A 15,692-nucleotide genomic window follows, 5' to 3' on the forward strand; every position below is an offset into this window, starting at 1 on the left:
TCAACAGTAACTCAATACTTCCTCAACAATGTGTTCAAGCTAAATGGGCTACCAGTCTCCATCATTTCGGACAGGGACAAGATTTTTACTAGTAGCTTCTGGCAAGACCTCTTACCTTCTATAGGTACCAGTTTGAGGCTCAGCACAGCTTACCATCCACAAACTGATGGGTAAACTGAGAGGGTTAATGCTTGTCTAGAGAATTACTCAAGGTGCATGACATGTCACAATCCTAAAGCTTGGAGTAAATGGCTTCCCTTAGCTGAGTGGTGGTATAACTCTAACTACCATTCTAGCTTTAACATGTCACCATTCAAGGCTTTATATGGATACCAACCCCCTCATCTAGCCTTCCCACTCTCTGTTACTACATCAGTGGATGATGTTGAAATATATATAAAGGAAATGGATCAAATGCTCATCTTGCTCAAGGAGACTCTCCACAAGGCCAAAGACAAAATGAAGTTTTTTGCTGACAAGAAGAGGGAGGAGAGAGCATTCCAGGAAGGAGACGAAGTCTACTTGAAGTTACAACCTTATAGACAAACTACAGTAACATTAAGGAGAAACCTCAAACTGTCAGCCAAATACTATGGACCTTTTATAGTAGTATAAATGATTGGTATAATGGCTTATCGACTTCAGCTTCCACCAGACTCCAAGGTACACCATATCTTCCATATATCACAACTTAAAAAGAAGATAGGAGCCACATTTGTTCCTTCCCCCTATTACCTCTGGTGGATCAACATGGACAGTTTAAAGTAGAGCCAACAACCATTTTAGGAGAAAGAGTTACACTGATCAACAACGTCTCAGTTCCACAACTTTTGATACAATGGGTTAACTCAAATCCAGAAGATGCTACTTGGGAAGATACAGCTAACATCAGGGCAAGTTTCCCAAAGTTCTATCCCTGAGGAAAAGGATTTTTTGAGGAGGAAGTATTGTCATGTAACGGGCTAGCCCCAGGAAATAATGAGGGGTGTCCTCATCTGCATGGTTAGGGTTACGTATTAATTAGGGAGTAAGTAGTTTAATTAATGTTTAATTAGCTGTTTAATTGAGTAAGAAGCTTTAGAGAAGAACGACCAGGATTTCTGCATCTTTTCAGCCAGATTAGGGTTTGTGTTTGTCATTACTTAAGCATAAGTTGTACGCCTCGTTTGGCAGATAATGAGAAGATAAGAGTAGACTGAACTCTCAGGAATGAGTCACTGAATTTTTGGTTAGGGTTTTGTTACTTTCAGTGTTCAATCTCACCCTGTTTGTTATACCAATTTGTTGAATCATAAGACCTTCCAGTTTTTTATTTTTCTCTTGCTTTTAGGTTTTAGTTTATTATTTAGTTGCAATCATTTTGGTTTGTTGAGTGGGCATCGATCTTCTCTAACATCAAGAATATCTTTAACACCATAGTCTTCTTCAACATCTTCAACAACAACCTCCTCGAATATCAATTTCAAAACTGACTTATGAAACTGATTCAGATCGTCTCAAGAAGCTTCGTGCCGGTTTCAGTATTATTCTAGATAGATTTGAAACCTTTGCTACTTTTTTCCTTTTATAAACCTTGAGAAACGACTGGATGTCTCAATGATTCCAACATTTCTGCTAAATGTAGATTTGTTAATAGGTTTGGTTTTGTTTCTAAACCACAAATAAACATTTAACCTAGTTACTTTACCTTCTATTTAGATTTATGGAATAATTAAAAATCAGTTGAAAAATTTCTATCGTACTCTTTAAATTACTTCCACGCTTGTAAGATCGTTGGATCGTCATATCGAACTCAAGATCGTAACTGATCCCGTTCTAAAATTTTTGTTAAATACCAGTACAATTTGATATTTTTGGAAAAAAGAAGAAGATCAAATCCTAACCCCGCTTCTTATATAATACATTGACGATCTCGACTTTGACCTACCAGCTAATAAGTAATGAACTGTAAAACAAAAAGTAATTTCCCCAAAATTGCTTTTAAAAGTCATTTAAGTTTCAAAAATAAATATAAATATTAAAATAAAAGTAGAGAGTAATGTGCTGGAAATAGTCATCAACCGTTCTTTTGGTAGCACTAAAAACAAATGATGTACATAAAAACGATATCTATGTATAATCTCTGTTTTTGGTGAAAATTCAGAAAGAAATATGCATATCACATTGATATCTAATTAACGTATTAACCTTTTACAGTAAAAAAAATCTGAAAACTAAAAAAGAAAGTCGTAAACAAAATCCCAAAAACAATGACTAGTCTTTCACTACTTTAATATTAATCCTTTTGTATCTCTCTTTCTCCTAAAAACTACACTCTGTTTTACACAGTGTCTCTTTATTTTGTTTTCTCCTCTTAGGTTGTTTTCATGGGGTCGGGCTCGGTTTGTGTGCCCCGTATTACATTCCTGCCCGCCAACGTTACCTAATTAATTATTCATAAATCATACTTAATGCTCCATGATTTAAAATACTTGTTGAACCCCAAAATTTAAATAAAGACCAAAATACTGTAAGAAAAAATACAGTGTAGGCGTGAATTCCTCTTTGTTACTGTCTCTCTCTGTGTCTCATCACCAAAGACCCAAATATAATCCTTTTTTTTCTCATTTCTCTGTCTCCTTCTCTCTTCTCAGAAGGAAAAGAGTGAGCAAGTGAGACTGGGAGAGTGAGAAATTAGTTCTTCTGTGCTGCTTCTTCTGCTTCTGTAATGAAGTAATGAGCAAAAGATCAAACTTCTTCTGCACAGAAGAAGCTGGAAATGGATCAGCACCAACTCCTAAACAGCAATCTGTTCGATTTACTTTTCTGTGAAGAAGAAAGATTTGAAGACGAAGAAGAACAAGAAATAAATAATGATTTTAGAAAGAACCCATCTTTGTTTTTACTAGAACAGGATATGTTCTGGGAAGATGAAGAACTAGTATCTCTGTTTGCTAAAGAACGAGAAACTTATAATGTAATCATTAATAATCTTGAAACTCATCAGCTCCCTTTCCTTGAATCAGTTCGTAAAGAAGCAGTAAAATGGATATTAAGAGTCATTTCTCATTATTCATTTTCTCCACTTACTGCTATTCTTTCTGTTAATTACTTGGATAGATTTCTCTCTAGTCATCATTTTCAAAGAGAGAAACCATGGATGACTCAACTTGTTGCAGTTTCTTGTCTTACTCTAGCAGCTAAAGTTGAAGAGACTCAAGTTCCACTTCTCTTAGATTTCCAAGTATGTAGAATCTGTATAAAGTTTTGATTTTTATTAATCTGATGATATCTTTCTCATTATCAAATCTGGGTTTTTGTATAGGTTGAAGAATCTAAGTATATCTTTGAAGCCAAAACAATCCAGAGAATGGAGCTTCTGATTCTTTCAACACTTCAATGGAAGATGAATCCAGTAACTCCTATTTCATTCCTTGATCACATTATTAGAAGACTTGGGTTTAGCAACAATCTACATTGGGAATTCCTCCGAAGATGTGAACATCTTCTTCTGTTAGTAGTTGCAGGTAAAAAATTAGACCCAACCAAAAAAAAACCATCTTTTTTTTTTTGCGGTAAAACTGTTTTCTGACTGTTTTTTTCATCATTTTTACGTTTCAGATTCCAAGTTTTTTCATTACCTTCCATCAGTATTAGCAACTGCAATAATGCTTCACGTTATTGACGAGGTTGAACCTGAAAACCGAATGGAATATCAAAACCAACTCATGACCGTTCTAAAACTCACAAAGGTTTGTTCTTTATCCATCTCATTCTTTGCCATTTTCAATAGGAGTTGATCTTCAATTCAAAATCATCTAATCTGGATTAATTGATTGATTGATCACATTGCAGGAGGATGTAGAGGAGTGTTACCAGTTCATAATGAAATGGGCATTTAGCTGCAATGGCAATAAACGAAAGTATGGATCATCAATTCCATCTAGTCCAAATGGAGTCATTGATGTATCATTCAGTTATGGTTCAGATAACTCAAATGAATCATGGGCAATAGCTGCTACTCCATCAGTTTCTTCATCACCAGAACATCATCTTCCTCTGTTCAAGAAAAGCAGAGCTGAAGATCCGCAAATGCGATTACCATCTTTCAACAGAGCTGTTGTCATTGATGTTCTTAGTAATAGTCCTCTTTAAAACTTCCCTCTAGCTTCTTCTTATTTACGACCTTTTGTTTATGATCTTAACCAATTAAGCTTAAATTGCCCTTAATCTCTGCATTTCCATAGAATGCCATTAATCTGTAATGGATAATAAAATCAGAGATAACTGGCATTTTATCCCTTAATGAGAAGTTAATGATGATCTAATAGATACAACTAAGAAATGAAAAATAAATTATAAATGTGGTAGTATGTTGTCATAAATTCTAGCAATAATTCCTTGTTTTTGTTATGGTAAGATCTTGCTGTAGGGGCTTTAATCACTCTGTATAAAAGCAGAATTGAATTGAAATCGGATAGTACAATGGGGTTAGGAGAATATCTTAGAGATGGAAACTTTGGAAGATATGATGGAAGAAAAGGCGAACAGAGATTCGTACAAAACTCTGGATAATAATTAATGGAGTCAAAACAGCTGGACTTTTATACTACATTAACCAAAATCTCATCTTAAAAATGTTTTCAATCTAACGGTCTGACTTCATACACGAAGATTCTTCCCGGCTGACACTAGAAATGCTGTTCTTTTTGACTTCCCACTTTCCCAGTTCCTCCTACTAGGCAACTAAAAGAAACTGCATATATACATACTCATTAATACCCCCTCAGTGAATTTCACCAGTTAAATCACACCCCTTGACCGGTCAGTTTGCATTTCAAAGTCCAATGATGCACATCAAGTTAACTTTCCCGTCCAAGTTTTAAAACGTTTCATATTCCTCATTTGTAAGGGTAACTAAGCCATTAACAAGCACTTCAGAGACCAGTATTAGCCATCACTCCCACCCTCACCCATCACTATTTGGTTTGATACGTGAGTGATGATACCGGTTATTTGAGTTTGAAATCAGCTACACAAAAAATTTTACCGACCAAAAACAAAAGATCACTATTTGATTTGAAGACTTCAAAGCAAAACCAGTACTAGTGTCTCTCTAGTATAACAGTGATTGTATCGTTTTCGATCCAAAACAACCTCATTACTGTTATTGGCACCATTATTTTCACTTAATTTTAAGATAATCCCATTTTTTCTCTTTTGTTATTATGTCTGCCACTTGGGCGTTCTTGTTTGGTTTCTACTTTATTTGGCTATGACCTTTGGTAAAGAAAAAAACAGAGTCTCTTGCCCTACCTCTGAATCAAAATTTCTTAACAAGATGTGACCTTCAACTTTCCTCAAGACGCTCCACGTCATGTTATGTTTCGGTTTTTCTCTAATCTAGTAGACGTAGTAGTTACACAGTGTGAGTCCCGAGTCCCCACTAGATCGTGGTCTTGGCTACAAGCTAATACTATAATTAAGGAGTAAAGTATACTAAAATAGTGAAATTAATCATATGATTAAATGATTTTGTTTGTGTTCAATTGGACTTCTCTGTTTGTACACAAACTCCTTTTACTACAGTTTCTGCATTTCCTTTCTTCTCCAACTACTCATTATAAGATTTAGTTTTTTTTTTTGATTTCCCCGGGTTTTTTAGTTTTTAAAATGTCTAGACTCTCTTGGATACATTACAAAACAGTAGATGTCGTCTCCTTGATGACCCTTATTCTAATTATAGATGGAGGTGGGGTTTGGACAATAATACATCATTTATTCTCGTCTTAAATTGTTTCTAGATTTGTCATCGAATTAGTCAATCCTATGTTCTTACTTCCAATAGTATTCTGTTTGAAACAACGGTTCCGATAAACAAAATCCAATCACGGGGCTTTTGTTGAAATGATGCACACAAAGATGACGCAGTGGAAGAAGTATAAGGCATGAGTGAGCTTTTTTTTTTTAGCCCACCCGGAAAAGCAAACAAAAACCATAATCTTTTTAAGTTAAATTACATAAATCTTAATTACTAGTACTTAAAGGCAGTAGGAAGAAGATATAAGGTTGCCCTTAACAGTACTCCACATAATTAAGAAATTCAGATAAAGCACAAGAATAGCACCAAACTTTAATCCTCCTAATGATTTGTGATTCATTCATTGATTAATAATGTGTATTAGTATATGCAATTAATTAAGAAATGTTAATGAAGTTTTTTCTGACATGATAATGGTAAGTTTGACTAATCTAGTTGACAAGTACAATGGTGGGTATGAATTATGAAACCAAGCTAACCAACTTTGAAGACCCCAAACACATCAAAACCTAAAAGAGAAAAAAGGTTAAAGGCAGGGGAGGGGAGGGAGTTGAATTCAAAATATATTTGAAGTGGGAACAATGGCTTTTGATTTTGTGGGGTATTTTGGTTTTTTTTTTTTCTTTATAAAAAGAGAAAAGAGGGTGCAAGAGAGGGGAGAAAAAAAGGAAGAGATGGTGAGACCCAATAATTGTGGAATAATATGATGGGGTTGGGGGTTAGCTCTTTTGACCTCCCCTCCCCTCCCCTTCCTTGATGTATGTACTCCCCTTCATTCTCACTGAGCCGAGGTCTATTAACTTTCCCACTGTTTTATATCATACAGCCTGTAAAAGACAAAGAAAGAGTACTAATTTATTTATTTATGCAAGCAGAAACTGAGAGTTGCAGCGCAGGCAAAGGTTTTGGGGTGGAGAAAATAACAGCTTTGTAGCCTCTCTATGTCAATGGGAAGAGAAAGATGGGCATTCATAATTACTGGACGGTAGATATTCCCTCCTCTCTTTAATTTTCTTCTTCTTCTTTTCTTTTAGTAATAGCTGCTCATCACTTCTTTAGATGCATTTATACTACTCTTATTTTTTACTCTCTTGATTTTTGCTTTTTATTTATGGCATTTCTCTCCATTTACCAATGCCCATTGTTATTTTAATCTACCTAGCTAACAATGTTGTTGGGGGTGATTGACTGATATAGAATCCAACTTTTTTACGTGGTTCATTTAGTTATAGGCTTATAGCACGTTCGGTGTTTCTGGTTTGTTTTACAGAAACAGAAGTCAATATCAGAAATCGAAAATAAGATTATTTTATTTTACAAAAAAGTTAACTTCTTTGGTAGAAATCATTTTGAAAGCCAAGGAGTTAACTTTTGATTTCCAGCAATTGAAAAAGTAATTTCTGAATGTCCATCGAAACAATACTAGAATAAGTGTTTAAAATGTTTATAAACCCAACCAACAGTTGCATCATGGAAGTGAAATTCCGGGGACAATGATTCATGAAGGGGGTTAGTCAGGGATGCGTTGTCCACCCTCTCGAAACAGCGAAGACTGAGTTTCTTATAAGGGCCCCACTAAATTTCATGAAGCCCAAGATTGATATCCAGTGGGCCCTGTTTTGATTCTACAGTCTTCAAATTAATTGGATTTGGGTTGCTGGCACTCAGAATATGGACCAACATATTAACTCTTCAACAAGAACAATTCAAAATCGTGGGACCAAAGTGCATCTCTTAAACACCTGACTAAACTAAACCTGATTAGCTTCTAGTCTCTCTATGGACTTGATGATGATTAACAACAAGTAATTACACTACTTGGGTTTGTTTCCCCACCTGTGTGTACCGTCGTTCATCATAAAAAGAGAGACACAGATTTTATGTACGAAGTGGTGGTCCTAAATAAATTCATGGAGGTTTGGTTTGAAACACTGTTTTTTTCTACTACTACCTCTGTTTGGGAGACAGTCGATGGGGGTTAGTAGACCTGTCTTTGTAGTCTTCAGCTGAGCTGTAGGGCTCTCTAGAATGTCCCATTTACTTTGTTGAGTAGATAAAGACAATAGGACGTTGTTTTAGCCCTTTTAGGGGACCAACTCCTTCGAAATGAAATGAACGCAGGCCACAACACTGACTGACTTGACATCCCGCCTCTGATTTTTTCAACTGCAAAGGGTTAAACCTTTTATAGCATCGATATTTACAATCCCCCCTGTGGCCTTTCTTCATCTTAGATGCGTCATATGCAAAGTGCCCAAGTAAGTTTGTCTTGTAGAAACTAGAACTTATAAGTTACAACCGCAAGGACCACGCTACTCGTGAAGTTTTTTTTTTTTTTACTACGTCTGGTCTTTTGATTCTGTCATGACCCCGGTGTCTGTATCGGCACCTAAACTTGATCCAGTTTTATTAGGTGGCCAAGGAAGCAGCAGTGGAAATTGATAAATAGGATTGTGCATGATAATGCTGAGGTGAATATTGCTAATCTGGTGAGCTTTTGCTTTGTTATGATGAGGCATCTCGTAGTAATCCTGAGCAGGTAACGTACTTGAGAGGAGCTGATTGCAGTGTCACTGGTGATCAATGCATGGGTTTGGACCAACTACATGGCAGAAGAAATGGCAGAAATGTTTTCCGATTGCAGGATTGGGATGGGCTGTTGATGCTGTATAAGATTATGGGTTTGGGCGAGAGCCCAAGGATGAGTTTGATCTTATTCCACATCAGAAAACCAGTTTGCGGGATGCACAAGCTAATCGAAAAATCGTGGATAAAAAAACAGTGTGACACTCACTTTTTCCCTTAAGTTTAATCCTTTTGCCAGAAATAAAGATGAACATAAATAGGACGGCATGAAAGTTTGCTTTATTGCATAGGCTACAAATGACTTGATTACAGATAGTAGTAACATTACTTTGCGACTTCTTACGTATACAAATACCCACCAGATCCCCACAACAGTATTAGCATTTGAACTATATGATACATGTATACGAGATCTTTTTCCTATGCTAGTCTGTATACAGACTTCTGTTTGAGTATAACATTCAAGCTAATAACCGCATAATAGATTAACAACATTAGCATACCAGTCCGAAAGTAGGAACTTAAGGCATCAGAATGCATCTTAATGGAGATCCCTCCGAACCAACCAATCTCAGAGGTAAGCAATGCACAGTATATAGCCCAGCGTCGATATCATCTAGTTTTAGGGCTTCCACAAGAATGATGTTCTGAAAGATTTTGGAAGCATTAATTTGCATTTACAAAATCACATGATACTACTTGGGAGCAAAATATATAGCGACCATTTTTAAAATGCCATGCACATTTACATACTTCTGAAAGAGAGAAGTCACAGCACAAACAAACATACTGATTAAGGTATTTCGAGGTGGTTATTTTCTCTATTGCGTAAAAGTCGTCCTATTTTTCTACACACAAATAGAGGTCTATTTTGTTCACGTTTACATATTATTACCACTAGTGGCATAGACTTCAAGGTTCAGGGTAGAAGCAATATTTTAGCCATATTTCACTCGTAATAAAAGAAAGAAGTCAAATCGGAGAAGAATATTTACCCTGCTTTTAAGAAAGACACGATGAGCAGTTACCAAGTCGTCAAATGAAGCAACGGATAAGTAATCAGTTCCTACATCAAGTGTCACAGCAACAAGCATATTCGTCAGATTCGGAGACTGGAAGAGCCAAGACAATAACAAAACCAGACCCAGAAAGAGGCAAAGATACTATGAATTTGAGTAACTCATAGCGCAACATACAAATTTACATGATGCTATGTTTAAAAGATAGTTGCTATTTAGTGATTGAGCTTCACTTGTACAAACTGACATGGAATCATACTTTGAAATAATAAACACACCATTTCAGCTATCAGTAGTGAAAGGAGATCAAGGAGTTCAAGAAAATTGAAGACCAATCACAAAACCGGACCCAGAAAAAGGTTAACATTTAGATTTAAACCGCACCCTGATTATCCATGCTGTAATATCATCAGTGTGCAAATTTCCAAACTATTTGGTACACTATTCAACTTCAGGTCTCAAAAGTTTAAAATCACTCCTTCATTCTTTAACGAGTTTATGATCTTGCATATTGACCGAATCTTTAACAGTAATCACACATTTGAAGACAATAAAGAATGTTCTTATACACGAAGACAATTTTCTACAGCTGCTATTACGCTTTCAAACTCAATAACCTCTACATCATTGTAAGATGATTGGCATTTAATAACAGAACCGAGACACATCACACCATTTTGTTATTTACTAAGCATTTCAGTATATATCTTACCAACCATCTGGATATCAGTGTGATCTTTTAGCCACTGTGCTCCATCCTCCGTGAAACCAACATAACTGCTGTCGAACTTTTTCCACATAAGGAACCTGTAATGAATCATTAAGGTAGCCACTGAATCACATAACGAGGACTGAGGAATGATGGTATAGGCTTATTATTGACTGAAGTTCCTAGCTTACACCACTATTTGTAATCGCTATGAAAAAAATCAGATTACACGTTGTGTTCTAGATTAATGACTTCCATTTTAGATGAAACTTGTCCATCTGAACACAAGTTTCACATACCTATGCACATCTAGTTTCCTTTTTGTTGAAAGAATCACAGTCTCTAGTTTATTGACTTCAATTCATGTGAACCACTGATAAGTGGAGCCTCCAATATTTTCGCAAAAGCCTATATATACTACCTCAATCTTCAGCTGTATCATGGCTCGAGAAAATTATTTGATATTTTGCTTAACCGGTGACCACTAGTTCACAATCAAGGGGACATTAAACTAGTAAATGATAGACATAAGATACCTGTCAGTGTTTAATGTTCTGAATAGCACGCGACGCACTCCTCTTGGAATATGTAACGACTTCATAGCTTCAGCTGTTAGAATTAAGCGATCAATAATGGATGTCCACAAACACGCAGAAAAGACACCAAAACAGCAAATACCAACTAACTCATTTTGAGGTTAGACCAGAACTTACCAGTAATATTCATATTTCTAGGAACATCCACCAACAGTGCAGGACCTATTACAATCAACAGCATAACACGGGTAAGTAGTCACTCAAATAAGCTTGTATAGCCAAGAAAAGCAAACTTATACTGATGAGTTCTGCATTCCGCGAGCCAATAAGACCCTAGTTAACTCTGGAAGTTGAGATTCTAAATAAAAGGGGATGTCAGGCCAATGACCCATGCTCATAGGTTAGGTTTTTCTGCTGTCCTATTTGAAGAACAAATATGTACTGCCATGAATACGAGGTTTTGTCATGGGGAACTAATTTTAAGCATCAAATTCAGTGAATTGATAGTTTAACTACTTAGAAATGAACTTCTATAACTGAATTCTATTTGCAACCCTAAATTCACAATCTCATTAGAAAAAACAGAAATGGGACATCTTAGAAATATAGTCAAACATATTATAAATTCAACTATCCATGTAATGAAACAGAAATAGCATACCATTGAGAACATCCAGATCGAGTGTATCAATATCAAAACAAGCATCAAAATAGTTTTCGTAGAAGTGTCCAGGTGCATCAACATGAGTACCAGTATGAACCCGCAACTTCAACTCAGAGACGTTATACAAAGAACCATTTTTCATACTTACTGCAAGCTGTAAGAGCTGACCCACACTTTCTGTTGAGCCAAAATTTGGTAAATCGGACCTCATTTTATGGGTGATATCAATTATCCTTCCATTTCCAAAAACTTCTTTCTTTGGTGGGACTATTTTGCATTCACCTCCATAGCTAGGATACGCTTCAATTGGTGATGCTAAGGAAGAAGAAGACGGAAAACCCAGGATAAAAACGATATAAACGGTGCATATTAGCATACAACTCCACTGAACCTCCATTGTCGTCGAGCTCTATTCTCTTCTGTCTTTCCTTTCTTTTTTTCTCCTTCTATTTTTTTCTTGTTTCTTTGTTTTGATTTGACACGACTTTTTCAGTCAAAGAAGGAGTTCTAAAATGTCTGCCGGGGAGAAACGAATGAATATTGTTATTACACGTTAAAATAGTGAAACCCTGTTCTGAGTCATAATGATTTTTTTTCTTTTTTGAGGCATACATATTCATCATTCTAGGGTGGGTTTATAAGGAGTGTCTAAGGTAATGCAATTATCTATATATCCTTAAACAATTTATATTACTAGAGTGACTTTATCCTTAAAAACCTAAAATCAAAATTCAAAATAACCTTTAAACTTAAATATCTTGGACTTCACTTCAATCAAGCAATTAATCAAGCAACACGAATCGAAGTGAGCGATGTTGGAGTGCGAAATCCAAATCTCAATTGCCCTCAGATGTATTTTAGAATGTTTTGTAACAAACTCATTTTGTTTTTGATTGATTTTATTTTGTTTGATCGATAGAATATGATTTCAAAGATGAAATTAGGGTTTTCAGAAGATCGGTTCGGCTGATCTTGGAATATCAATTTTGAGACGAACGTAGTACATTATTTAGAGAAACACTATGTTCGGCTAATGCGACTTTGCTAGATTTTGTTCGAATCAGACGAACCTAGCCTTCTTATTCGTTTTAAATTTTCAGAAGATCAGTTCGACTAATCTTGGAATAACAATTTTGAGTCGAACCTAGTATATGATTTAGAGAAACACTATGTTTGGCTGATGCGATTTTGCTAGATTTTGTTTGAATCAGCGACCTAAAATTCGTCAGTTAAAGAGTGAAGTTCGGCTGATAACTTGTCGGTCGAACCTCTGTTTTTTGAAAACATAACTAGGTTCGGCTGACAAGTTGTTAGCCGAACCTAGGCATATTTTCAAAAAACAGAGGTTCGGCTGACAAGTTATCAGCCGAACCGTTCATATGATCAGTAGATCTAGGTTTTAAAAATTCAATTTTTTGACAGATTCAACTTATAAAAATGACATTAAACCTCGTATATCTGATTTGAATCATACATTTTGGTCAGTTCTAATCACTTAAATCTCATAACCCAAGTTTTTTTCCACTTCTTCTTCTTCTTCCTCTCAAAAATCCCAACTCTTTCACATAAATTTGATTTCTCTACTAATTTACCACTAATAATTTATTTTTTAATCAATACATAGAATTCCTAATTAATCAAATCTAATCATAATCATTAACACTAGTTATGTAAGGGTAGTTATGCCATTATCAAAAATGGTGGATAAGGGGTAATGTTGTTTTTATTTAGTGACCCTATTTTGGCATTATTTAGTATGCCTCAAAACATGTTTCAAAATAGTTAGGTGGCAGTTGATGTATGTGTTTCGTTTCTGACGACAAAACCCAACTTTGCACATACGGGCTCGAGTACCAAGTCTTGCAGCCATCAGAAATGAGCCTATTAGGTGAACTGATGTTTAATGGGCTAGAAAATTAGTTATCACTCTCCTAGTGTTGTGTACCAAGGGCTGCCTCCTGGTGTTGTGTACCAAGGGCTTCCCTACTTTGAGTTCCTTGTGTTGCACGGGAATCGATCCCTGCCCTAGAAATTTCAGCATTCTATGTTGAGGGATCATAATGATAGTTTTTAGAGCTGCACAGGTCAAACCTAGAACCGGACTGGAACGAATTATGAACTATAGGTAATGAGACTAAATTTCAGAATTGGTAGATTAGGGAGTATACCGGTTCCAGTCTCATTTCCTATCGTATTTATACCCAAAAATTAATCATACCCATTGATTTAATTTAATTTAGTTGTCCATCTTAGGAATCTAGTTTTATCACTTATTTTCTTCTTCATCTATTCTCTTCTTCGTCACTTTCATAGCCGCTACTGTCACTCTCCATCACAACTACTGGTCTGAACAAGAATTGGCTTCCTTACCTAATTTAGGGTAAATGATATTACTGACATATAGGTTACAATGGGGTGCCTAAAGGGTTATTCATACTGACACATGCAACTATCCTTCACACCCTCCCACAAGGTGAATGGGGGAAACATGTAACACCCCGTGTTTTTAGCATAACGCATGCTAAAAGATGTGCCATGGCCCTAGATGAAGCTTCATCCAAAGCTTCTGTTTCGTAGGAGAAAGAACATTGGCCCTTGGCCAATGCATTGACAGTGAACATCCAACATGGCTGGATATCGGGTTGGCAGTGAACAACCAACATGGATGGACATCGGGTTGGCAACGGACAGCCAACATGGCTGGACATCGGGTTGGCAGCGGACAGCCATCATGGCCGGGTATATGGCAACGACCATGAATAGTAAAAGTGGGAGTTGATGAATGATTTTTCCTCCCCAAATAAAAGTTGTAATAATGTCAAGTTAACATATATTGGGAGGGGTACTTGGTTGAAGGTTCATATACGGACCATGCACCAAGTGATATAACCTTAGATATGTACAACCATCACGGCTGGACATTGAGTTGCCTATGGGACAAAGACGGAAGTACAACCATCACGGCCCTTCACGGGACCTGGCTCAGGAAATGTTCAGCCGTCATGGCTGGACATTGAAACTGGCCTGTGAGACAGAACTGAATGTACAACCATTACGCCCGTACATCGTAGTTGGCCAGAATGGTAAGGTGCATCCATCATGGTCTGGGAGTTGATAAATGATTTTTGCTCCCCCAGTTTGAGATGTAAAAATTTCAAATTAACATATATAGGGAGGGGCAGTTGGTTGATGGTGCATATGCGAACTATGCACCAAGTAAGCTTGATAGCTTAGCCAGAAGAGTATAAATGATGCCTAAGGCTCATTTATAGTTGCGTAGCCTCACAAAGAGGGCATTTGATTCTTAGGCATCGTTATTCCATATTGCGGACCAAACGTGCATCACTTGGATGAATTTTGACGGAACGACCTATACGGACTAAGCCATTACCTTTATTGCTTGGCCACGACCTCGCAAACGAGTTGGTTTAAGTTTCTGTCCCTTCGAGGATGAACTACGGTCTGTGCTTGATCCTTTTAAAGTAGGGAAGGGTACGTAGGCAGCCACAATGAGTTGCAGCATTTTCGGTCCAACATTTTTTCGCTCATATCATCTATTTGGGAGATGATTGCGGCACATTGGCCTCTCATATCATCTATGGATGCTCATACTTGATGCGATGCAAGAGATGATTGTGGCCAAACTTGATGAGGAAAGTTGCATTCCATTCACTGGATGCTCATACTTCTTATCAAGGCGTTCGACATAGGATAAAAACCCGAGTGTCGTAATTTAGCTCAAACAGGAGTCCATTTTGATGGGAAACGTCCCAAAGATCAAGACGTGTGATCCACATGGTCACCAGAATTAAGCCAAATTCCATCGTTTAGGGCCTTAAAATGCCGTTTTGAGAAAGTTTTTGGTTTAGTTAATAAACCCTTCGCAGAATAAGGATAAGTTGGAACGGTGTGGAACCTAAGTTAGCTGCATCATGCTCGTCGAGCATGCCTGCGAAGGAAAATGAGTGTGCATTTGCCTGGCTTTGATGCCCGGATCGTAGCTTCATCATGGCGCATCGGGGAAGTTACGACCTGCGGGGCAATGCGCCAAAGGCGTAATTTTTCTGTCTGTTACAGTTGGTATCAGAGAAAGTTCCGAGGTAACTCTAGGGACTGTGCGGAGTGGACTCGTCAACGAGTATTTTTCCTTCAAAGGAAATAAAGTTGGAGAATAATCCAACTTTTGCGCGAAAAGAGTTTGTAACTGCTATGCCAGTTACTTTGCGATTCGAGTTGAGCTTGTTTAAGTACTGTGAGTTTGCATGGCCTAAGTGGCACCCCACTTACGAGTGGATATCCGGAAGACCGTCCGGGACGGTGGGTAGACAATGGGACTGGTCAACCCCACATGTTGGCAACTTGCCAATGGCGTGCGTTG

General features: G+C 37.0%; 2 protein-coding genes across 3 annotated transcripts; one reads left to right on the top strand and one right to left on the bottom strand.

Annotated features, from left to right (window-relative positions):
* Positions 1–2,577: 2,577 nt before the first annotated feature.
* Positions 2,578–4,342, top strand: LOC113352924 (cyclin-D3-1-like). Its single transcript, XM_026596673.1, has 4 exons — positions 2,578–3,223; positions 3,305–3,506; positions 3,601–3,731; positions 3,835–4,342. The coding sequence occupies exons 1-4, from the start codon at positions 2,759–2,761 to the stop codon at positions 4,132–4,134; spliced, it is 1,098 nt and encodes a 365-aa protein (XP_026452458.1). The 5' UTR covers positions 2,578–2,758; the 3' UTR covers positions 4,135–4,342.
* Positions 4,343–8,639: 4,297 nt separating this feature from the next.
* Positions 8,640–11,821, bottom strand: LOC113346707 (cyclase-like protein 2). 2 transcript variants are annotated; one of them, XM_026590197.1, is made up of 6 exons: positions 11,312–11,821; positions 10,828–10,872; positions 10,651–10,723; positions 10,122–10,212; positions 9,382–9,452; positions 8,640–9,033 (listed from the first exon to the last, which is right to left on the bottom strand). In XM_026590197.1, exons 1-5 carry the CDS (start codon positions 11,709–11,711, stop codon positions 9,411–9,413), a joined length of 651 nt encoding a protein of 216 aa, XP_026445982.1. In that variant the 5' UTR covers positions 11,712–11,821; the 3' UTR covers positions 8,640–9,033; positions 9,382–9,410. The 2 variants fall into 2 exon arrangements, with proteins under 2 accessions (XP_026445982.1, XP_026445981.1); XM_026590196.1 differs by having other exon boundaries at positions 10,118–10,212; positions 11,312–11,817.
* Between the last annotated feature and the right edge of the window lie 3,871 nt (positions 11,822–15,692).

Source organism: Papaver somniferum, chromosome 2 (assembly GCF_003573695.1).
Source record: "Papaver somniferum cultivar HN1 chromosome 2, ASM357369v1, whole genome shotgun sequence".
NCBI lineage: Eukaryota > Viridiplantae > Streptophyta > Magnoliopsida > Ranunculales > Papaveraceae > Papaver > Papaver somniferum.